The 26,391-nt window shown below is 33.3% G+C and overlaps 2 protein-coding genes across 2 annotated transcripts; both read right to left on the bottom strand.

Annotated features, from left to right (window-relative positions):
- Positions 1 to 1,005: 1,005 nt before the first annotated feature.
- LOC130637013 (uncharacterized) lies at positions 1,006 to 1,737 on the bottom strand. The gene has a single exon (XM_057446868.1). It carries the CDS (start codon positions 1,735 to 1,737, stop codon positions 1,006 to 1,008), a length of 732 nt encoding a protein of 243 aa, XP_057302851.1.
- Positions 1,738 to 7,578: 5,841 nt separating this feature from the next.
- Positions 7,579 to 26,116, bottom strand: LOC130636655 (propionyl-CoA carboxylase beta chain, mitochondrial-like). Its single transcript, XM_057446448.1, has 19 exons — positions 25,800 to 26,116; positions 14,929 to 15,042; positions 14,587 to 14,655; positions 14,454 to 14,510; positions 13,843 to 13,956; positions 13,688 to 13,748; positions 13,343 to 13,392; positions 13,146 to 13,187; positions 13,005 to 13,071; positions 12,872 to 12,917; positions 12,724 to 12,798; positions 12,414 to 12,495; positions 12,147 to 12,270; positions 11,795 to 11,902; positions 11,156 to 11,256; positions 10,716 to 10,814; positions 10,412 to 10,457; positions 10,082 to 10,141; positions 7,579 to 7,871 (listed from the first exon to the last, which is right to left on the bottom strand). The coding sequence occupies exons 1-19, from the start codon at positions 25,971 to 25,973 to the stop codon at positions 7,750 to 7,752; spliced, it is 1,611 nt and encodes a 536-aa protein (XP_057302431.1). The 5' UTR covers positions 25,974 to 26,116; the 3' UTR covers positions 7,579 to 7,749.
- Between the last annotated feature and the right edge of the window lie 275 nt (positions 26,117 to 26,391).

The raw sequence follows: 26,391 nt of genomic DNA, 5'->3' as shown, positions 1-26,391 counted from the left end.
AAAAATTAGCGACAGACTTATTTGAAATAGGGCAAGGAACTTCAATGGCATATTTATTACAAGGAAATGACTATAAACCATCATCATTTTATGACACATCTATAAAAGAATTTAATTTTGAACAGACAAACAGTGAAACAGTTGAATTACGTCCGACAGTTAATTTATTTTTGCAGGCTCTTGACTTTGAACCAGAAATAGCAGAGTTATCAGATGAGCAAAAGTCATTTGTAAACAATTTCATTCATGTCAATGCCGAACAAGTTCGAGACATAGAAAAATCCACATGTACTCAGTATAAATGTGATATGTGGTACACAGAAAGAAAGAAACGCATAACATCATCCAATTTTGGATCTATTATAAATAGAAGAAAAAATATACATCCAAAAAGCATATTACAAAAATGTCTAAATAAAAATAAAAACTTTACATCAGAGGCCTGCAAATGGGGCTTAGAAAATGAAGTTAATGCTCTAAACTGGTATCAAACCGAGAAAAATATTGAAGTCGAAAAATGTGGTTTCGTTATTAATCCAAAATGGCCGTGGTTAGGTGCAAGTCCTGATGGCGCAACAACTTTGAATGGGAATGCTCGATTGATTGAGGTGAAGTGCCCATATTCAAAAAAGGATTGCTCTATTTCTGACGCATGCAAAGATAAAAATTTTTTTTTACAAATATCGAATGGCAAGCCAAAACTCAAAGAAAGACATAATTATTTTCACCAATGTCAAGGTGTGATGGCAGTAACACAAGTCAATGAAATTGATTTTATTGTTTATACAAAAGTTGACCGACATGTGGAAACAATAGTTTTTCAAAAGGAAAAATGGAACAGAATTACTTTGCCTGAGCTAACACACTTTTATTTCACTTTCATGCACAGCAACATTACAGAACAACAGTGTGAGTAAATAAAATTGTTTCCTCACAATATTGTTTTGTCTTTATATTTCATGATCTAGTATATATATATATATAGTGTACGAAAGTTTATAATTTTTAGTCATTCGTATTTACATCTGGTACCAACTGTGGTAAAAAATTAACTAAATAACAACAAATAACCCATATCTTATTGAGTTCAGCAGCCATTGATAGTTTGAAAACTGTTTGTAAAATTCGGTAATTTTTTATACGTTCGATTGCTCGTTCGACATGTACACGTACAGATGCTATTCTTCTAGTTTTGTTTTCCTCTAATAAACTTAGCTGAGGTTTTCCATCTAAAAATGGTGGAATATTTAATGTTACTCCATCAGGTAAATCTTCCTCGAGCTCAAATCCTCTATCAGCCATCACAGAATCCCCAGGCTCTAGCAAATCGTATATACCACTATCTTTTGTTATTCGTTTATCCGAAAAGCGTCCACCATACAAATCAGAGACAAATGTCACTGATCCATCAGGAGCTATTCCGACTAATCCTTTTGCTGTATTATGGTGTTTGTAATTTGAAAAGGTACTGGACTGTGTGCGATATGACGTAGGCATTTCCACAAATACTTCTGTACAATCTAATATGACACGGGTATTTGGGTAACTTTTTTGAAAACATTTCGGCATTCTATTTTGTACTGTTTCTTTTGAAGCCCATATTGGAAGCATACGGAATTGTGAATGTAAAAAATCTGTCCATGTAATCAATATTCTGCTTATGTGACTTGTCGACATATTAAATCGAACAGCCATATCTTCTAACAAAAGTCCACATCGAATTCGAACCAGTATCATAAAGAATTCTTCTTCTGCGCTCAATGATCGTGATCGGCCTCGTTTTGTAGAGTTTATATTTTTTGTATTTTCAGTGTTAGTATTTGAACCCCAATATATTAGTTTATTTGCAGCTGGTTGTAAATATTCTAAAACTGCTTTGAATAATTTATAAGATTCGAATCCGGTATAAAACTTAAAGTGTGCTTCATTGTGTTTAAACCGGTCAATTGAAAATGCTATGTCACTTATAGTGGCTTGTTGTTTTTCAATAGTTTGATCAAGTTCCTTTTCATGAATTCTCATACAACTAATTTCGGCTCTCAATTTTTCCAACTCTTGTTTTAACTCTTCCTCCACAGATAATTCTGCAGCAATGTCATTTGTCGTAGCCCTCACAGGAGAAAATAGTTGCAATTTACAGTTTGTACTGTTGAGAGTTTTTCTTGGTTTGCTAGCTGTTGGTTTGATAGTTTTTGGGACTATTGTGGGAACATTGTTCATATATGTCTTCTTTCCACCAGTGAAATGAACAGAGCAAACTCTATGCGATGTAGAAGGTACAAAATCCTTTCTACTGATCATAAAAAGCCATTTCTTTCGAAGCTCTGAGTCTTTAGGAATGACATAAAAAGATAAGTCTGGATTCTTCTTTGAGTTGTTTTGACAGAGAGGTACACAGCAAGTTATCCCTCCTCCTTTACTTTTAGCTTGCAATAAAAAGCTTGAACTTGATGAAAAGTTTGAGCCAATGCTTGCAGGAGAGCCCAAGTTTTGAAAAAAACTGTTGTCTTGATTAGAATTTTGTATATCGCTTTGGTTTTGAGTAGAATTAAGGATGAAGTGTACTTGTTCGGCCATTTTTGTTACTACGAATGGTTTGTTTACGTTTTCGCGGAATACAACTACCATAATGCATTGCGAATTAGCCGTATAGAGGGAACGGGGAATTCGATCGAATTCGACCGCTAGTTTGAGGAAGATTATGCAGTGTTTTATTATTGATGTACATCGGTATGTGTCCGAGCGAGCGGACGTGGTTGCACAACATAAAGTTTAAATGAAAAGTAGAACATAATACTAGGGACACAAACTGCTGTGTTGTTGCGTGATCTCTTCAGTTGGTTTAATTATTGGTTTACTTATGTACTCAAAATACGAAAGAGTTTTTGTACGCAAGATCTTAAAAAGTTTTACAGGTTATCTCTTACAATGGCTCATATGGAAACCAGTTTATTTGTTTTTGTTATTTTGTGACTTGGCATAACAGTGTTAACAACTAACTACGACTGGCAGTCCCAAACTGACCATTACAATCAACTGAAGAAATTAAAGAATTATCAAAAGATAACACCAGTGAAAAGAAATAAAGCACCGATATTGTACTATGCAAACTCTTCCTCTACATTTAATTTGATAGTATCTGGAGACGTTGAGTTAAATCCTGACCCAGGTTCTTCTACTTCAAAATGTAGTGAATGTGGATAAATAGTTAAGTGCAATAATAAACGAATTATATGTTCCGTTTGTTACGATGTAAAACATGCTAAGTGCACGACAAGTCTGGCTATTAACTGCATTACATCTAGGGCACCTAATTTTTACACCTGCGTCAACTGTTTACACTCCGTTCTCCCCTTTACAAGCGAGCTCAATGACTCAAATATGTCTGTAAACATTTCGGTAATAGCTGAGGACCATCCGCTACAGTTAAGTCATTATAAAAATCATCTAAAGTTTTTACACATAAATACCCAGTCTCTAATGTCTAGTTTTGATGAATTTAAGGTTATGTTGAATACTTATGATTTTGATATTGTCTGCATGAGTGAAACGTGGTTAAAAGATAATCCTATACTACTTAACTATGCTCAAATCCCTGACTATCTACTATATTATAACAATTGTGAAAAATACAAAGGTGGTGGTGTTGGTTGTTACATAAAGTCTTCACTCAACTGTGTAAGACGCTACGACATTGAACAACTGGATACCGAGCTAGAACACCTTTGGTTCGAAGTACCCGGTGTCAACAAACACTCAAAAATGCTATTCGGTGTCATTTATCGATCTAACAAATTTTGCACAGCTGCCGAATGGATTGACCGCTTTGAGACCTTGTTATCTACTGTCAATATCATGTGTGACTTCCCAGTGCTCATATCTGGTGATTTCAACATGTTGGACACTAATAATACAGATGTGAAGGAATTTCACTCAACTCTGACTCAATTTAATCTAACACAAGTTATTGAAAAGCCGACCAGAACAACTGAAACATCAGCAACCTTAATCGATTTGATCATAACAGATCGGAAAGTATAATAAAACACTCTGGCGTCCTTCCCTGTTGCCACATTAGTGACCATGATGGAGTATATGCAGTTCTTACCGTAAAGCTACCGAGATACGAACCAAGATTCAAATATATTCGATCTGAAAAAATATTTAATCAGCAATAGTTCATAGAAGATATTTCTCGTGTACCTTTCAGTGTAATTTATACAGTAGATGATCCTAACACCCAACTTGACATTTTCAACGATCTATTTAAATCATGTTTAAATGAACATGTACCATTAAAAAAAGTAAAAATGACACGTCCTCCTGCACCGTGGATGCAAGACAATTCGATACAAACCACGATCAAAGAAAGAAACGAACTACGTCATAAAGCACACCGTACCTCAGATCCCAGTTATTGGGAGAAGTATCGAGAGCTGAGAAATTTATCAAAGAACAAAATTCGAAGTGCTAAAATTAACTTTTTTAGAAAGTTGTTATCCTCAAATAAGTCAAAAGAAGTTTGGAAAGTTATTAAATCGGTTTTAAATCCACCTGCAAACCGTATCTATTTATTTATTTAATAGATATTTATTTTATTTAAAAACATTTTATACAGGATGAGGACTTCAGTAATTTGCAAATATATACATAAAGACAAAAAAACTTCTATCAATGTCCGTCCTGTCTGAGAATAAAAATGGAAAAAAGCAGTAAAAACAGTAAAAGTAGTAAAAACGATAAAAACAAACAGAAATTGATCAACTAGAAATGCAACAGTATGCATACAAGGTGTGAAGTGACTTCATGTGGGAGCTAAATAAGACATAGGCATAGTTCAAAACATTAATCCCACTTAGCTTATCCAAAGTAAACCTGACTTGAATAGCCATTTTGTGACAACTGCTGAGTGTATCACTGGTAAAGAAGCTATATCACCCACAGAAACATTATCATTCATTGACAATGTTGAAACTGACAATGACACTTTTTCTCTAAAGTATACAAACCATGCCCAAATATACAAAATTATCACATCATTACGTAATGACATATCTACTGGTCCCGATCAAATTCCAGTGAAGTATTTGAAAATAGCTGCTGAGTATATTTCTTCTCCTCTCACGCACATTATCAACAATTGCATAAAACAAAATCTTTTTCCAGCACTTTCAAAGTCGGCTCGAATACAACCAGTCAATAAAGTCCAAAATCCAACCAGCTTGTCAGATTGTCGTCGTCCTATTTCGATATTACCTTGTCTATCAAAGATCTATGAAAAAATTGTACTACAACAACTTTTGTCTTTCATTGAAGGTAATGCTATCTATAAAGAGACTATAAGTGGATTTAGAAGTACTGGTACTGCTTTACTCAAACTCAGAGATGATATCAAAAAAGCGATGAAAGCAGGTGAAGTAACACTGTTGGTCATGGTTGACTTTTCAAAGGCATTTGACACCATATGCCATAATACATTGATTAAAAAAATGAAAGATATGGGATTCTCAAAACAATTTCTTTACTGGACATTGTCATATTTGACAAATCGAAGACAATTTGTGCAAGTCGATATCAACCAATCAGAAAAATTACTCATTAAAACCGGAGTGCCACAAGGATCCATTTTAGGAACAGTCCTCTTCAACCTTTATGTAAACGACTTGCAAAACATAATTAACCATGGCACGATTCAATACGCCGATGACACCACAATCTATATATCATGTCGTCCAGCTAATATAACCGAGGCTGAAAGTGAGATCAATACACATCTTCAGGTTTATCGATATGGTCCACAACAAATTCGCTATGTGTTAATTCTGCCAAAACTAAATACATGATGTGTTCATCGAGTAGATTGTCGGCATTGCACAATTTAGATGAATATTCATCTAACATATTGTTCAACAATTCAACTTTACAAAGAGCACGAACTTCAAATCTTCTTGGAATTACAATTGACGAACACCTTACATTGGAGAGCCACCTAAACAATATTATTTCATCATGCTACGGGACTTTGTCATGCCTACTTAAACTGAAAAACTACACTCATTTTGCTCTTCGAAAACAGCTGGTTGAGAGCTTAGTCATGTCAAAAATCGATTTCAACGACTATGTATATACACCTTCTAATAAACAGCTGAAAAAACTACAGCGTATTCAGAAAGTAGCATGCGGGTTTGTTTTTGGTAGATTTTGTAAATTGAAAGATGTTGTTAAATTAAAATGGTTACCAATTACACAACGTAGAAATTTTAACTTGTTAAAAATTACACATAAGGCGTTAAACTCAGTATACTGGCCTTCTACATGTCATTTAGATGTTAAAGTGCACACAAGAACATTGCGGAACTCTGATTATTATTAAACCGTCGGTTGTATCAGGAACTTTCCAAGATTTTGCTAGTAAGTTGTTCAATGAGCTTTCACCAAAACTAAAAAACGAAAACGTTTATTCCACCTTCTGCAAGAACGTTAAAGGCTACTTGTTAGATGTTGCAATGGAAAGATCCCTTGCGGGAAACTGATGTTTTATTTATTCATTTATTTATTTTTTTCTTTGCATATTTGCTCCATTCCCGTGTGTTACTCAACTTCTTACAATAATATTTTATCATTTACTTGTATTTTATCTTTCTTGTTAATTTTTATTGGGATGAAGAGCCATTTTATTGTAAATGGATAAGCCCTGAAAATATATTTTACTTACTTACTTACTTATTAGTAACACCGATGCAATTGGCGTTGATCGATTCAACCATATTTGTTCAAGTGGAAAGTTTCTCTGAAGAGTCGTAGCTATAGGTTTATATTACCGAAATCATAGAAATTGCAAACGACACCCTTCTTCCGTTAGGCACAGTATAGTGTATCCAGTGTGACTTTTACTAAATATGGTTTTATCTCGATTAATTTTTTCGTCACCAACTGTTTGTATTTTAATATAATTTCTAAAATAATTGGCTTTAATCTGACTGAGGAAATGTCCTGACGATTTCTCTAAACCACATGAATAGAAGAGATGTAGCTGCAATTAAGGTTTAACTAATCTTATATTAGTTTTATGAAAAGCTGAGAACGTAATCTCACACGAGAACACAATATGTTTAATGCTATTAGTAATATTGTCGTACCTACCCTTGCTAATTTTTTTCAACAATTTTCTAGACAACGTTCCACAGAATTAAGTCGTAGCAGAATTTTAAAGAATTATCTGTAACTTACTTGTTACTACATCAAAAGACCAAGGTCACTCGTAGGGCTAGTTAAATATAGACAAAATAAGCCATGGATCCTCTAAAGACTGGACAGGCATGTATAACTCTTAGATTTCGCGGTCGATTTTTAAAAAATCAAAAATGGTACTTCAGTGAGATATTTATTGTATAATAAACCGTCTCGAAATAAGCCTTGCACAACTTTTGGGCTGAATGACTGACAACAAACTAAAAAAGGTCTTTATTTTTTTATTCCTTGTTGGAAAAATACGGATTCCCTAATTTTTTTCCACCTAGGTTATGCACAGCAAGTCACATGGTGGACACTTTCAGACAATGTTAAAAAGACAAATGCTTATTTGTATATTTATATCTAAGACTATTAAAAAAGATTATAATAAATATATATTTTACAAAAAAAACTAGAACTAGAAATTAAGACATCTACTCATCCTTCACCAAGTCTTTCCCTTGAACTGTAAAAACTCGATTTACTGCGAAACTTTATTTTAAGAACGCCTTGACTTTATAAAGGTATATTTCCATGCTTCTTCCAAGGATTGTCCATTTTTTTCTTCGCTAGTAACTCCAAATCATCGCAAATTCGACGACGCGTTTCAGAAGGGCGAATAATATCATCCACGTAACCTTGGAAACAAACAAAAGAACGTCACAAAACGTTGTTTTGTCAGTTTGAATTTGAAATCACATTTCTTCATCATTAAACTGGTGTTTATGTGTGTAAATTCTTTACCGAATTCAATATCGACATTCAATATGGGGATTCAATTCGGAATTGTCGTTTTGTTGACATTCTTGTTACAGTAGAAGCATTTTTAATTTCGATTCATTTCGACTCGTTTTCAAGCAGAGTTCAATTAGCACAAAAATAAATGGGAACAATCATGAAAAAGGCGTTTTAACAAGGGAGTCTAATAGGTGCCTTATACCCCTTTCACACCTGAAGTTAAAACATGTTTAATGTGGTTTTATAAAACCATGTTTTATATATACCCGTTCACACCACAGTAAAACCTGTTTTAATGAAGCCAGTTTTTATAAACCTAGTTTTAATAAAACAACCTGTCGAGGTTGTTTTATTCGTGTTTTATCTTAACCCATGTTTAAACATAAACAAAATGGCCGATCGCTGGCGTGCTCGTGCAGCACGGGAAAGTTGTTCACAACATTAGAAGATAAGTAAAGCAGAATATTCAAAAAAAAAAGAAAAAAGAATTACATGTAGTTGAGCCCATATTCGAATTAAGTTTTTATTCAGAAGAAAACCTTTGTGTATTTTACGCTGGTAGAACTAATTTAGTGGTTATGCACATCAGGAACAGTAGCTAGCTACATATTCATATTGAGAAAGGATTCCAATATGCAAAGTAAACATGAGGCTGTTTATCTGAAGACACTTTGTTATTAAGCTGAAGTTTTAAAATTTCAGTTAAATAAATTTTCAAGAAACATTATAATGTAGCTAACCTAGCTATTAGATAGATTCCTTTAAACTTTATTCATGGTTCTAACCAGAGAATATTTTTTACTTCTTTCAAAGAGGCTTCAAGTCAGAATATTAAGCATACTAAATTTTATTCTTGATCGTGGCAAATATTTTTGAACTTTAGGTGTGAAGGGTACATGTTAAAATCGAGTTTTAATAAAAATCAGTTTAAAGGGGCTACGGAACGGCTGTTGATTTTCGACTTTAGTGACTTACACGAAAGTCGAGCTGATGGCGGCGAAAAACAAAAATGGCTATTTTTCCTGCATGTATGTAATTTACAGACTCGAACATATAGATATATTTAGAATTTTAATCTTCTCCAGCTTTGGTCATGTTTTCATCCAGAATGAGTCTCGCTGAAATATTTCTTTGTAATATATTTCCAAAAAAAAATATAGAACCAGCGAGCACTGGTCTGTTCATTGCGCAAAACACGTTTTCCGGATTTTTTATTATGTGCGGGGGATATACGGAATGCAAGCATTTAACAGGTTCGTAAAACCAGTTTAATTTAAACCAGTTTTGTTAGGTGTGAATGGGGTATTAGAAGGAAATTTTAAATTTTTTCGGGGAGGAGGGGGGTTCAATTTGTTGTTTGCGCAAGACCTAACCAGTTTTTCTAAACATTACCCGAAAAATATAAACGCTAAGGCAATTAAAACGGCAGTATATATGACAGGAAAGTAGAAGAAAGTTGCAAACTTTTGTTATGTTCGCCTAGTGGAGATTCAACTTAGACATTATCATGTTGTCTGCTGTTTTAAAGCAGCCTAAACGGAATTTCTCGCAAAAACACAAACATGGACACAAATTTTGGAAACGCGACACAAGAATAACAAAAGACTAAAAACAAAACACGGACGTAATATGGATGTGAAATAATAAATCAAAAGTAAACCAACACTTTTCGAATAACCTTGCCGTTTATTTTAATTTTTTTTTTCTGTAACCAAACTAAAAATAAGCTTTATAAGCGAAGTGTCATATAAGCCATTTTTTTTTATTAACTCTCGATAAAAATTTTCACGTTATTTTTTATATGACTTGTAAACGAGGTTTTCTCTACCACGCACACAATACCACTTTTTAACAATTTGCCCTGATTATTTACCTCTTCGTTGTCACACGCGCGTTAATTAAATGTTTCAATGCATCATACCTTTAAATATCATGCGTGCGACAAACCAACACAAGTACTAGTTGATCGCCCGCGGTAAAATCCACGGAATTAGCCTTTCTTTACAATTTCACGACACCCGCCGTAAGGTGGATAAAAACATACCATCATTCCATTTCTTCGCAAATTGAATGAAAATACAAAATGTGCAGAAATATTGGTTAAACCTACCTTTCACAGCTGCAGGGAATGGGTTAGCAAATTTTTCAACATATTCATTTTCATTTTTAGCTAAAAAAAATAGTACAAGAAAATTGGACACAATAGACCATAAATTATCTAGCATTGTTTCTTAAGATAGGTAACACAGGTCGTTTGCAATGTGACAATTTGTAAATAGAATAATCCCAACTTTGTCTGCATATTTATGTTTAATGTATTTAAGTGCCACATACTTTTATACTTTGCAGGGACAACCCTGTCTAAATCGAGTGTTTTGAAATTGCGTTACTAACAAAAAAAACATATTTAAGTTTCGACACCAATTACAACCGAACTAACCCTTTTTTTCTTCATCGTCACCTCGAAAAATAATTTGGACAGCTCCCTAAAAATTAAAACAATTGAAAGCATTCCCGTTGTTAAGGTAGGACCTCAGTATTTTTTAAATTTATGGTCAAACCTATCAAAAAGTTACATTTAACCCGGCTAACTTAATGGTCGTATACACATAGTTAACACGAACCTCGGATAATTCGAACAGTCGTTAACTCGAACTGAACATGCCAGTGTGATATGGACCGACAAGGTATTAAAAGATTGAAGGCAAAAAAGGAAAACTAATGGCGTAAGTAAATAAAATCACCTTCGCACCCATCACGGCAGCTTCTGCGGTTGGCCAAGCGTAATTAGTATCTCCACGAAGATGTTGCGAGCTCATGACGATATACGCACCACCGTACGCCTAAACAAGAACATGTACACGTTAACGAGTCATACTGCCAACACGAAAAAAGGGTTTGATAACAAAACAACACAAATCGTTGAAAGTATAATAATAATATGAACACAAAGTATGAATTCGGACACGGTGTTAAACAGTTAAGCGGGAAATCAAACTTATATATGAGAAATTTAAAAGTAATTCAGCTACTACTTCTACTGAAAAATCATAATATTATATTGGATTTTAATATATGCGAAATATGGTGCGTTTAATTTTCTTCCGATCAAAATGATACGAGGAAAAATAAATAATAAATGAAGTCTGCTATGAGTGCTTGGTTACTGTACATCGGGTCTCACCTTTCTTGTGATAAAAGTAATCTTGGGTACAGTAGCTTCTGCATAAGCATACAGCAACTTCGCACCATGCCGAATAATACCACCATGTTCCTGTTGAATTCCTAAAAATTAAAAGACGCCAGATCTACTAGACATTTTTTGAAAAATCATTTTTGCTAAACCTTTAATTTTATAAACAATTTAACTGCAACGGTTTTTGGCTTAATCGCGTCAAAAATCAAGCAACTTGCTTAGCAAACAGGCTTCATATCCTTCTCACTGAATACTTTTCTTTATTTCTCAAACTTTCTATCACTGTAGGTTGGTAACAAAAAGACATGATGAAAGTTTTCTCAGAAGCATCATGTAGCAGTATTTTAGCAAATTTTCAAGCACGACAATCTAACACATAATCTTTTAACTTTATTATGAAAATTTTGTATATTTGTATATTGAAGTCAAAGCGACGGTAAGTAATAGTAAAAACTTTAAAAATAAGTGAGGAGTTAGAAGATAAACATTCAACGTCAAACTAATCACCGCACTCCATTTCCCCTGCTATAGTAAAAGAAACGTGTCTAAAGTTTGCGGTTACATATCGCCGATTATATAAATGCTAGCAGTCAACGCATCATTCCAATTCAAAATGTCGCCACTTACCTGGTAAGAATCCTGGGACGTCAACTAAGGACACGATTGGAATGTTAAACGCATCAAGAAATCGCACAAATCGGGCGGCTTTCATTGAAGCTTCGGTGTCGAGACAGCCTGCAAAAAAAAATTAAATTGATAACTTTTTAGTCTGGGAGAAATTTTCCACTAGCAACAATTTAAACTTATAAAAAGAAATTTGTGCAGAAACTTGCATACATCTCTCAATTTCCAAAAAAATCTTGAATAAAAAATTACGGACACAAGGAAAACCTTGCAAACTGGAATACAAATAAATCGGATTTCTATTTGTTTTGCTTGTCCACGTGTCATTACTTTGAAAAAAGCCAGGTCTACAAACCTGCTTGCTTCAAGGGTTGGTTTCCAACAAACCCAATTGTTTTTCCGTTCATACGAGCGAATGCAGTGATAATATTTTCTGCCCATTTAGGCATGATTTCAAATAGCTCTCCATCATCTGCCAGCTAAACAATGTAAAAACGGTGGAAAGTAACATACATAGCAACGTTGTAACAAAAAAGATAATATTTTTTATCAAACAAACTAATTGATAGAAATTTCGAATATACAAGATTCGTGAAGCAAGCATCATCGAGAGTTAGCTTACAGTCTTCATCACAATCTTCATATCATAACCCTTTAGTGGATCAGTTGGTATTATGCTATCGAGGACTGGACATAGTCTATCCCTGAAAAAAAAACATATAACAGTAGACAAAATATTTTATCAAAAATACATGAGCAGTCAGCTATCTGGCAACTAAATCCAAAAAAAAATTTTTTATAACATACACAACAAAAAGTTAAAACTTAGGTAGATGTTATGCCTGTTTATTTCGAAATAAGATATATATATATATATTATTTAATTATTCGCAATAAATAATATATTTATAGATATAAATTTTATTTCTAACCTTGGGTCATGGTTTATCCGTACAGGTGTACTTTCTCTGTTATTTAGTGGTAGGAAATCGAAAAACTCTCTTATTCTAAAAAAAGTGCATACATATCAATGCACGAACAAACGAACGAACGAACAAAGAAACAAAAATACAAACATACTGTGAAAGAGCATGTATATCGTTATCAAATGCTCCAGCAGCAACACCTGTTCAAGTAAAGTAAAAAAAGGTGTGGTGATCAAGACAATATCACAGCGTACGTGATCAAAAAAATCTTTAGTTTGAACGCCAACCTGATATTGTATTATGAACCTTGGTTCCACCTAGGTCCTCAAAAGTAACTTCCTCATGAGTAACGGTCTAAAAACAAAACAAACACTGCAATCGCTTGAATAAAAAAATGGAAATTCAGCAAGCATAAAAACAAAATTGACCTTCGCAACATCTGGACCAGTGATAAAAAGATATGATGAGTCCTAAAAGACACAGTGAATGAGTTTTAAATATTTAATGTTAATTTTAGTGTTTAGAAATAACAACAATAAAAACAACAATAAATAATCAGTCAAAATATGGTTGGCAGAAGCGTTGAATGAACAAAATATAAAATTCAACGTGAAAATGATCTTACCTTGACCATAAATGTGAAGTCCGTTATTGCAGGGGAATAAACAGCACCGCCTATTGTGAAGAAAAATCTGTACAATCAATAGGACACAAAACAGAGTATACATGCAACGAAACACTATAAATAAAAAAACATTGCTTTTATTAGCATTAAATTTGTAAGCGTAATGGCTGAAATTTCTCAAAACACAAGCATAATTATAATTTGAGCCTGGCTAACTGGATCAAGGTTTGTAAAAGCTTCACATAAACATAAAGCAAAGAGAAGAAATGCTGGGCTATGCTTACAAATACATTGTAGCCAAATTATCAAGCAGGTTTGTTTATAATGAAAGTATGAATCAAATACCTGCACATGGGCCCATAATTAATGAAATTTGGGGGATGACTCCGGATGCATTAACATTTCTCTGAAATATATACAATCTTATAAGATTTCTTCCAACTTGTAAACAGACAACATAAATCAATATTTGTAATGGTAAAAATTAAAAAGCAACTAACTTGAAAAATATTAGCATATCCAGCTAATGATTCCACTCCTTCTTGGATTCTTGCACCTCCAGAATCATTTAATCCAATGACGGGACATCCAAGCAGCATTGCTTTATCCATAATCTAAACCATTTAAACATGCTAGAATAATGTTCACACAAGAATCAGTGAAAACTCTTAGACTCCAAAGTACACCTATCGATGTTGCAGTGCTCAACTTCGTCAATCGAACTCATTAACAACGGTTTGTTGGCAGGGAACTATGCATATTTTAAGTTTGTTAAAAAACGCTTCGGAGGGTTAAACACGCTAAAGCTACTGATGTGTAAAAAAATTGTATATCGATGCATAAGGTAAACATACAATCTATGTATCTGTCTTGCAAGTGACATCATGCAACAATGTAAAATATATGGCAACTATATGCAAATGGTGGTGACTATAGAACGAAATAATTAGGTATTTTAGGACCAAGATTGGGTTTTTAAAGACTTTCATGCAAATTCTACAATCAATAACAACCCAAACACACAAGGCTATGCCCAAACAATTTTTTAAATCTCCTTTTAATGATGAAGAATTAAATAATTAATACAAATAGTTTTGACAATCTAACCTACCTTGCAAATTTTAGAAGCATGAGCCAAAGACAAACTTCCACCAAAGACTGTAAAGTCCTACACACAACAAATATATGCTACACCTGAACAAGTACTCTCAAAGAATTTTTGTTCCGAATTAAATTAATCATACCTGGCTAAATACAAAAACAGGCCGGCCATGAATTTTACCATGACCAGTTACAACACTGTCACCAACATACTGAACATAGAAATGAATAGACATATAATAATCACGCTCACATTAAAATAAAAACAGATTTTTGCACATTTTATGCGTACAGTAAAAATAATGCAAGCTTTTGTTTTTGCTAAATTTTTTGCAAAAAAAAAATTGTGCCCATAGTTAGGCATCTGTTTTGTTCACCTTTTGTGTATATTCGACGTTATTGATATATATAGCTAGACCACATTAGAAAAGTTGAATTAATAACAGACACATACTAGAAAATTAAATCACAAAAACAGAACAAACCTTCTCCTCCTGCATACCAAACTCTGAACAGCCATGCTCCACAAACATATCATATTCTCGAAAAGAGTCTTTATCCACCAGGAGGGAAATTCTCTCCCTAGCTGTTAGTTTTCCCTGAATGAAAGAAAATAACTAACTAATAACAGGGAAGCAAAGTTATGAGCTGTTATCCTCATCTTTTGCAAATTCTAAGAGGATGCTTTATTAAAGAATCCGGGAATTAAGAGTAGAAATATTTTAACAGTAGATATTGAATACCATCTTAAAAATGAAACAGAATCAGAAAAACAAAAATCTTCATCTGAATATTCACATGTATGCATAGAAAGGTGAACTTTGTATAAACATGTATAACAAGTAGAAATACAAAAAAAATAAATTATTCCATCCTTGTGAAAATTGGTCCTCAAAATGTTTAAAGTTTAAAGGGGAGGCCACCATGACAGTGCCAATGAGGAAAAAAAGAAAGTAGTTTTAGTTTTTAAAAATACTATAGTTTACTGTAAACCAGCTAATGACAATAATAATAATAAAAAACAATAAACAAATTTAAGAAAAAATCTATAAATAAGAACAAAATAAGATTGAAATCTAAAGTTGTATTTTTACTAATAAGAACAAAACTAGAAGCCACTTTTAGGTAGGGTGATACTTATTCTCATTAAAAAGGGTGTATCTTAAAGTAATTTTGCCTAATGTTTATTTAAATTGATTTTGAAAGACCAAATAGTTAAAAATATTCTAATTTCAAAAGAAAAAAATAAGTCTGAAAGTGATGCTAATAAAAAATAGTTTAAAGGTTTTCCATGTTTTAAAAATAATATTATTTGTACATTATAATTTCTTTCAAATAACTTCAAAAGACGTTGATGTCAGACAATGTTTAATTATACGGCTTAAGAAAGCATGTTTCACTACTGACGTTACATTACAATTCAAAAAAAAAATTAATGGTGGCGGACCGTTAAATAATTTATTGTGAATGTAAGAACATTTCACTGAAAAAAAAATTCCGTTATTTTTTTCTCTATTGGGAAAAAATAAATGAAGATTTACAATAAATCAATCTGAATTTTACCTTTCGACTTACCATTTTTGTATAAATTTAGTATAAAATTTGCAGTTTCTATGTAAAAATTTAAACAATATTTGTCTGAGCTTAAGGTGGCAGTAACCCGTTTAAAAACCGTTTTTTTTAAAAAAAAAAAATTAGCTACGAAAGGTTATTTTCAGACTATATATCCATATTTTTGATTTCCGCTGGCGAAGGCGGAATCTTTAATATCGCCTGGAAAGATAGATAGAGAGAGAGAGATAGATAGATAGATAGAGACAGCCCAGAGCCTGGACGCCTAAAACTTGTCCAGGCTAAAGCTTAAATCTTCGTTTTGACAGATTTTTTTCTGAGAACGAGGCTAAATTGAGTTTTAAGCCAATAAGAATCCTAACAGTGCAACAAATTGTTTTATTATCCAATGAAAAACTTTATTTTAAAGTTTATAATCAAAAGTTAAAGCTCGTGCAGTGTAGCATAATGAAGATTGTCTTATAATGCGCCATCTTTGATGTTATATAATTACGTCATTTCCTTCTGTACTACAATTTTGTAAGCACGTAGACTAAAGCTATATTCAGCAGAACTAATTAATTATTCATGTCACGACTTTATATCTTTTTTCAGATTATTGCTAATGGCAGAAATCTTTAAGCCGCAGGGCTTCTTGCTTCTGTTATAACACACTTGTCACGATTTTATGCCTAGAATACTATTATCCTTCACCAAAAATATTCAGCCTCAACAATTTCTCTTTAAAATAAAATTCATGATTAATTAATTAGTTCCGCTGAATATAGTCTACTGGCTTGTAAAATTGTACAGAAAGAAATGACGTAGTTATTAAAGAGAAACGTTAGTAACAACAAAGATGGTGCATTATAGAAATTTAAGACAATCTTCATTATGCTACACTGCAGAAGCTTTAACTTTCGATAGCATTTTCGTTTTACTTTAAAATTTTCAGACATGCTTGGTGAACCATGCAGCCATGATACGGTGTGCAGTAATCTTTTTATTCGGAATATTTTTCTTTTAACGGCGTTCAATGCAGCAGGGGATGCTAACATAGAATCTTTTGAAAAAAAGCAAAAGGCTATTGTTAAAAAAATAAGAATCAACAAAAAAATGCGCACACCGTTTTAACAAGGTTAACCCAAGGTTCATTTAAAAACAGAAGCTGATGAAAAATAACCAGATTGTAAAAAGCTGGAGCTTGTAGAAGCAGATTTTTTTCTTCTTTATGATACATTTTCAAATATAAATTTCTGCTGACTCAGCAATTTTAGTGTTAAGTTAAAATCATTTTATTATGTATTAAGGCCTATATTTTCAGGAAATAGTAAAAAAAAAAGGTATAAATAAAACACTAAGTAAATAATTCAGCTATTTGGACAGCTAAAAAAGGGTTACTGTCACCTAAATTAATTCAAAACAGGCATTAAAATTATTCTGTTGAATCTTCAATTGATAGAATGCGTATTTGATGTTGCTGAAATCAGCTGAACTAGACAAGGGGGAGGGGGGGGGGGGGGGGGTTAAATCCAAGAACTTTTGGACTTCAGCAGAATGCTCTACTGACTGACATACTGAACCTGAAGATATTAACTGTTATACCTGATACTTATAATTGCACAGCATACGACTTTGAGTTCAGGAAAAACATTAAAGACATAGTATGGAAAACAGACATTAAGCTGATGATGAACAACTGCTTTCGAAATATTGTTGTCATTTGTTGTTGTCAATTTCATCTATTTTACAACCTATTTCACCATTAAGAAAAAAAATAATTAAAAAGGGACACCAATTCACTTCCGCTGTTAAGTACCGTCCAATAGCACTAACGTCCCACATTGTTAAAATTATGAGAAAGTTGTAAGAATTAGAATTATTACTTTCCTTGACACACATAACCTCTTTAAACCAACTCAGCATGGTTTTCGTGCATCCAGATTGTGTTTAAGCCACAATCATCACATCAATTTGCGAAGGTAAAAATGTAGACATAATTTATCTTGACTTTGCAAAGGCTTTCGACAAAGTCGATATCAACATAACTTCAACAAAACTTACAAAACTCGGCATATATACAAGGAAAAATGTTAGACTGGATAACATCATTCATAAAAAAACGGACTCAAATGGTCTGTGTAAATGGCAACATCTCTTCACCAGTGCATGTTCTGTCTGGTGTTCTACAGGGATGTGTCTTAGGTCCTCTTCTTTCATCATTCTCATGTATGATATTGATAAAAGCATTCATCAATGCACACTCCTCTCAAGTTTTGCGGATGACACACACTTGCTTCAACAATCATCAAATGTCACTGAACCACGTTTATGCCTACCTACAAGTCACCATCTGGAAAAACCATAACAACAAAGAATTATGAAAAGGACTTAGAAGTGACTGTAGCTTTATGATTCATATCAACAATGTTATAGAAAAAGGAAAACGATTGTTAAGCTGTATCCTTTAAGTGTTTCAGTCAAGAAAACCAGTTGTAATGCTTGCGCTATGAAGATCACTAGTTGTACCCAATCTAGAATATTTCTCGCAGTTATGGTCACCTTCGAAGTATCTTGGAACCAGTGCAATCAGGTTCTTTGCACAAAATCTATGGTTCTGATAAAAAAAATTACTGGAATAATTTAAAGTCTTACAGAATATACTCATAACAACGAAGAAGAGATAGATACCAAATTGTCAACTTGTGGAAAATACTAGAAGGCTTTGTACCAAATTTCCTTCTTCACCCAGTTTTATGCCACACACCATTCTGCACCCATCCTTACGCTACCAAGCACCCAGACTCTTTAACCCTCTTCCCAGAACACTTAGGGACCTAACTGGATGCACATAGGAAAGTTCAAAACCTATTTGTCAATTTTCTCCAACTGTACCTGATGAGCCTCAGGTCTTAAGTATGCAACAGAATCAAGACCTGGACAACAGTCTCCTGACAATACTTAAAAATGCTGCATCTATTCCATTGCCTCTTTCAGCTATTGAAGCAGCACAAGAAAACACTGTTGAAGTGAACGCCTGTCAAGCACAACAGACATGAGTCAAAAGATTATCAGAAGTAAATATTCAAGTTAGTCCTTCTATGACTTCAAATCATTTTATATACTGTGATGCTAAGATCAGAATGGATAAAAATTATAAAAACAGTATATATAAAAGAATCTGCTGTATATCCCTAGTACAGGTCTTCCAACAAGGGGTGAGCGATTGCTTCAGAGAAATAGCATAATACTGCTCCTTCAGTTCCACAAAAAGTTTGGTTAGCTGAGTGCTTTTGATTTTCAAACTTGATTCTGAATTTGCTTTTGTAATAAGTTACTTTTTTCATTTAGATTAACATGGAACATATTTTAGTTTACATAATAAAAAGAAATTCTAAATGGACCAAAACAATGGCAATGGTAAATGCCTGTTCCGCTTATAAGTGCAATTATGCAGACTCGTTTCATCCGTGTCTCATCGGCGTTCACCTCTGCACGAGGGAATCACACCATTAGGTATCAGCTGTAATCTGCAGTTACCTACAAAGGAGCCATGTTAATGATATTTCAGTCTATGTAGTATATAATTTTTTATCTGTGTAAAAAGTTGGTGGATTAGCTGAAATGTATAGATTTTTATAAAAATTATTATTCCTGGGGTTCATGATCATTACACTGTTCGGAAAGTATAATCGCCATGATTCAAAAGTAATGATATAACAATTGCCAAGTTGGATAATGTTATTTAAATAGTGAGTAAATTGACTGGCATGCGGCAGGTCACACTCCTAAAGTTGCAATGGCGTGCAACAAGCATTGCCTGCCTGAGTTCTATTTAGGGGTGTGCAATTCCTAAAAAACTTCCTAGGCGAAATCTAATTAAAAACAAGTTAATACATTCAATGAACCACCAGAGATAATTAAAATATAAAGTCTGGTGCGAGTGTTACGGCTTTAAAACCTGTTGGGGGGTTCTGTCGCAGGGACTCGGTAACGGGGATTTCAGGTAAATTATTTATTCTGTAAATTACAAATGTTAAAAATTTATATGACAAAAAAGGAAATTTGCTTCAATGAGCCAACACTCCTTTGTTCGAGTGACATGCATAACCTGAAAATGGTACAAATTCAAAGTCTTATCAATTGCAAATAATTTTCATTAAACATCTAAAATCAAACTGTTGATTTTCTATTTTCTGCAACGCTCTCCACACAGTTCCTGTAGTTGCGTGTTTCCTGCGTCAAGTTATCAGGAATTGCCGCTGTGTAGTGCTCATTGGAACTATTAATAATCTTGCAACGGTCACTAGGCTCAAATTAAATATTTCACAGACTCCAAGAAAGGATAATTTTTTATTTATAAACTTCTTTGTTAAAAGCTGGATACACCTTTTTCATATTAAATCTTTTTTAAACAAAGCTTGTTTTTTACACAAGAAGGTATATATTTAGAAAACAGTCCAGGTTTTTACATAACCATCATGAAAACATTTGGAAAATAGTTATCAGTTAATAAAAACAGCATTAACTGTGGTTTCTGTGCCTAATTGCAGCGACCTCACAAGTTAAATCTATGATTTTGACTTTTGTAATATTTCTCCATAGGGATAGAGTAGTTTACAATGCAATAAAAGTGGTGCAAAAGATTGGTTTAAAAAAAATATTTTTAATTTTTTGGGGTGCCCAGCCTCAACTCCTGCTTTTTACTGCACTGGATTAGTAATTTATGTCTAACCAAGGAGGTAGAAAATACTTTTTGTATTTCTTTCAGAGTGCAACATATGCATCTTATTGTTTTTTTCCACAAATGTTACAGCCATGGCTTGAAGTTTATAATTTATATACAGCCTTGTGACATCAATGGATGACAAAATACGGAAGGGAATCAACGTTATCAGCATGATAAGCAGTGTGGTCAGGTATCTGTCAGCATTTTTTATATAGTTTACAGTCGTCCTATTTTAGCATGCCATAGCTTGTTCTCAGGTTGCTCTAGCTTTTTAGCCAGTTCTAGGTTGCTACCCTTTTTAGTATGTACAAGTTCATGAAGGTTAAGTTTTTATGTGGACAGCTATTGCAAACTTTGTGTTTATCATGTTATGTTTGTGATTTATGCAAACAAGGAATAAACAAATATTTACTAGAGCCAACAATATTCTTTGTTTTTTGCAAAAATAAGTTGTGATAGTAAAATTTTTCAATTATGAATTTGCAACATGAAGGCTACAAAAGCTGAATGCCATCGCTAATTCAGGGCTGTCTTCTCCTCTGTAATTATTCATTAAATACGAAAAAATTTTTTTAAGGGATTGTTTATTGTTCTGCAACTTTAGCCGGTAGAACTTTAAAATTGGCTTCTTTTTTGTCATCATTTTTACTATCAGGACTAGTGAAGCACAAAAGTGTAGAAGCAACCTTGTGAATCTTAGCTGGCACTCGGCAATGCGGACCTGAAAACCAACCTTTATTAAATTGAAGTCTTATATTCTTTCCTTGGTCGGCATGCCGAGAAAATTAATTTATTATGTCGGCAAAACCGACCTTCTTTCACAAATAAGTATCAAAAATGTAGCTTCAACAAACTATTACCGTTTCCATATTTCGCTCTGAGCTTTATTTACTATTAACAAGATTCTTTAAAGTACTCATTACAGCGTCTGTATTTTGTCAGTGTCAATCAAGTTTCCTACGTTTTGGCTCGTCGAAGTGAACTCCCCATTTTGTCATATAACTTTTTAACATTCGTAATTTACAGAATAAATGATTTACCTCACCAGTGAAATCCCCGTTGTCGAGCCCCCCCCCCCCTGTGACAGGAATTCCCTTGCAACAAGTTTATCTATATGATATATGTCTGTTCTGCTGGCAAGTGAAGTTTTGCAGACATGCTTCATCCGTGCTCCCTCGGCATTCACCTTCGCATTAGTTAAGAACCACATGGCTGGATTTCTTGTGTAAGACCTGGTTACCAACGACGGAGGGGCCAGGCAATAGAGATTCATGTTTACGTAGTTCTTTTAACTAAGTCAGGAGTCTGTGAATTAGCTAGGATGGTCATGTTGGCTATGAATAGGCTTGCTTGTGCCGACCTGTCAGATCGGTTTGGTGACCTACAGTACAGTCCAGATGTAAGCGTACGCGTACGCTCAAGTTTCAAACCTTTTTCTCGGAGGCCGTAGTTGTTTGTCCTTTGTTTCTAGTAATTATCTTGCGAGTCTTGTAAGTCATTAACTTGCGTGTAATAAACAAAAGATTATTGAAGAAAAAATAGCTCATTATAACTGCGCATAACTATTGTTAAATAGTGTTAACATAACTATTCCCAATAGCATAATTGCAAATGTTATCAACTCTATCAATGTGACACGAAGAGCCACTGTTTAATATTTTTATTAAACAAAAGTTTTGCGTGGAAATTAAATAAACTAGCAAGAAGGCATTGTTGGTTGCGCGGGTTAAATAAAGCTTTTAAGCGATAGAAATTATTATATTTTAACAAAGATTGAAACTTTAATTTTGATAGAAAAGCTTTTTTAGATCGTGTTTTAGAAGTTTAAGAACGAAAAACGGCGATAGAAATGTTTTTTAGATCGCATTTTAAAAGTTTAAAAACGAAAAACGGCGATAGAAATGCTTTTTTAGATCGCATTTTAAAAGTTTATAAACGAAAAACGGCAATAGAAATGTTTTTTTAGATCGCATTTTAAAAGTTTATAAACGAAGAGCGGCGATAGAAATGATTTTTTAGAAAGTTAAAGAACGAAGAACGGTGATAGGAAAGCTTCGTTAGATAGTGTTTCAAGTATTTAACATGTTATCAACTCTATCAATGTGACACGGCGAGCCATTGTTTGATAGTTTTATAAAATAAAAGATTTGCACGAAAACTAAAAAGACACCGAGATGCATTGTTTAAATCTTTTAAGAGATAGAGCTGTTGCGCGCTAGAAAAAACAAAGACAATGTTTTTAACAATAAAATGTAGAGTGATACTATAAAACGTCAAAAAGTAATATTTTTAGATTTTTTCTTTCTTCAGTATTAAAATTTAATTTGTTTTCGAAATCTTATCGCGAAGGGAAAAGTCCCGAACGTAGGGTTTTTCCGTTTGCGTTGCTAAACGTTGCTTTTTATAAAAAGAAATTTTAAAAGTTTCGCATGTTAAAAAATATGTTTCGACGATAAAGAAATATTACTAAAAGTTTTAAAAGTAGCTTGTTTTTTTTTAAAGAGCTTGTGTTTTTTAAATAAATTGAGATTAAAATCGTGTTACTATAATTAGTCTTGTTGTTAAAAAAAATAAAAATTCAATGGCCTTCGTGTTTAATTTATTCTCGCGCAGAGTATTGTTTTTAAACAATGTTTCTTGCTATGCTTTTGTTTTTAACACGAAGCAATTATTTTCGCGCAGTTTGAAAGGAACTCGCTATCCTATTGTTTTTTTAATGAAAGCAATTATTTTTGCAAGTTGAGCGTACGCGTACGCTTACATCTGGACTGTACTGTAATTTATGCTCTAGGTCAGCAAACTTTGGATTCTTTGGATTCACAGGGCTGTAGCGGTACGTAAACTATTAGTTTTTGAGTGCTGATAACAGAACTACCCTGTTGAATGGTATAAAAGGTACAAAAACCTATTATTTTTACAAATAAATCTTTATGAATTATTATTTTATGCTCAGTTGGTTTTGCCAGTTTTACCAAACTACAACAGTTTTTTTTTTGTGATCTGAAATTTTATGAAGCTAGATTTGTATTTGCTTACAGGTATTTTGTATTTGCTTCAGCAGGTTAAAATTCTTTTTCAAAAACGAAATAAATCAAAAATAGTTGCTTTTATTAATTTTTACGTTTCATCTTTAGGTTTCATAAAAGGGGTGTTTACAAACTTGAACTCAATTTTCTACTTTCAGATTTTTCATTCGTCTTTTGTTGTGCCAGTTGAAAATAATTAATTATTAATAACGTGATCACTTTTTCTGCACAATTAGTAAACTAAAGCAAATACTCCCCCATGGAGAATTTGGTATAAATCAGTAATACGCCGTAGAACGTCCTGCCATAACGCCTGGTTTATACTGTAGTTACAATCATAAAATTATGTAGCAAGCGAGTTGCCATATATTGACACGCAAGCCATCCATTTAGAGAATCCGGAGGAACTATAGAACGCCCCCCGTAAAAAAATTAAAACTACGTAACTCAGCAATGCACCTACTCAGCAATACAGCAGCGTAGATACTCAGCTACGCAGCAACGCAGCTACTCAGCAACGTAGATGCTTAGCTACAGTACCGCTTGAATGTAACTTTACATGTACGGGAGTTTTACGACATCATGTAACAATCTCATGTCTATATAAAGAACGTTCACATATATTTTGTTTGTATACGAACTTAATTGCTTTCTATTGTTATCGTCGTGCGCGAGTCGGAACAATAACATTTGATGAATCCTTTTGTTGTCACATTTAACATGCATGTTATTGTTTAAAAGTGTTAAAGATCACAAAGGCTATTGAAATATATTATTTTAGAAAAATGAACGAACATAACACGTTAAAAGCATTTTTATTGTCGTTTTTCGTTCTTAAACTTTTAAAACACGATCTAACGAAGCATTTCTATCACCAAATCTTTAAAATTGTTTTCTTTGCTATAGTAGGATTATTATATAAAAAAAGAACATATAAAATTTACAACATAATACACGAAGCTTTTCGTAAATAAAACTTTACATCTTCAGGTAAGTAATCCTGCTAATATAAAGCCACTATATATATAAAATAAAATTTTTGCTGAAACTCTCAAAGGACTGTGAATAACGAGATGAGTAAAATAGAAAATAAAATACATTAGCGTCGTAATAAGAAATTATATTTTTGCGTCACGCCGTTATGGAAAAGTAATAATCTTTTAGATTCAACTTGTTCGTTAAGAACAGGCCTTAATGACTTTATATAGAATGCCTTCACAATTTTTCGCCTTAAACAGTTTTTAGGGGCTCATGTATTTGACAATAGGTTAACAATAACAACAAAAGTTCTGACGCTACCGAAAGCCCATGCAAAGGTGATAACTATTGCGTACATGTGAAGTTACATTCAAGCGGTACTGAACGCAGCAACGCAGGTACTCAGCAAAGCATCTACTCAGCAATACAGCAACGTAGATGCACAGCTACGCAGCAATACAGCAACCTAGATACTCATATACACAGCAACGCAGCTACTCAGCAATACAGCAACGTAGAAACCCAGCTACTCAGAAAAATAGTTGAAAATGGTTATAGATAGTTTAAATAGTTTAAAAAAACATTATATAACATTATATAAATGTTTTCTAGTAACTAAAAATATTAAATGAACAAGGATAATATTTAAGGAACCAAAAATTTGTCATTACGAATGTATATATATACACTATGAGGCTAAACTATAGAATCATGAAAGCAAAGTCGTTATATTGCAAAATATTTAGTGTAACAAACCTACTTGGTATGCTTGTTGATATTTTACTTTAGTTTAACTGTCCAACTGTGTTTTATTCTAGAAATAGAGAGCTTTGCGTAGTTGCGTTGCTGCTGCTATATTTGTTAGTTTATCTTTTTTATTATTGTGTTGCTGCGTTGCAGAGTTTTATAGTCCTTTTTTTTACAGGGGGTATTTTATAGTTTAGCCAAGAATCCTGTAAACAAACAGTACTAGAGCATGCATGGTGCCATAAAAAGCAGATTTGTGTTAAGCCGCTGGAGAATTTTGAACTTTTTTAAAGCATACTAAATAGGAAAATGACCCCTTACCTACCTTTTTGTGTTGATTTTTTATTCTCTTTTCACCACCACCAATGATTGCATCATTTTTTTTCTTTTCGATTTTATCAACGACAGCACTGAAAACAGTGGCACTTCTTGTTGCGATTCTGTGCGTAACTATATTGAGCTTAGGGGACAGACACCTTCTAAATAATAACAAAGCCATGTTACCAGAGTACAATTTGATAAAAATTACATTAGGCACACGTCAAGCGAGGCATGACAGCGTTTATTTTTTGTTGTGAAATGTCTTCCAGCTGATTTAATTACTAACGATGCTACCGTCTATGGCTTAAATCATAAAATTTATTGCATAAAACCCAACTGCCCAGTGAATTACTTCTCTTGTTTACGCTTGAGTGATCGGGATATAACATTTTTGGTACCTGATTGGCGTGGTTTGATATACCATATTTAAATTGCAAGTTAATTTCGTAAAACGGTACACTCAGGCTGACCATTTTTTTAAATTTCATAACTTGGCGGGAATGGTCACGTGCTCAATTTCCAATGTTATTGTTTTCGAAACGGGGAATGCCAAGAAAACTGGGTTCATCAACTTTTCTTTTGAAAGTAAATAAATG

This window comes from Hydractinia symbiolongicarpus, chromosome 3 (assembly GCF_029227915.1).
Source record: "Hydractinia symbiolongicarpus strain clone_291-10 chromosome 3, HSymV2.1, whole genome shotgun sequence".
Lineage (NCBI taxonomy): Eukaryota > Metazoa > Cnidaria > Hydrozoa > Anthoathecata > Hydractiniidae > Hydractinia > Hydractinia symbiolongicarpus.
The sequence above is the reverse complement of the archived record's forward strand: the minus strand, read 5'-3'. Positions and strand labels throughout refer to the sequence as shown.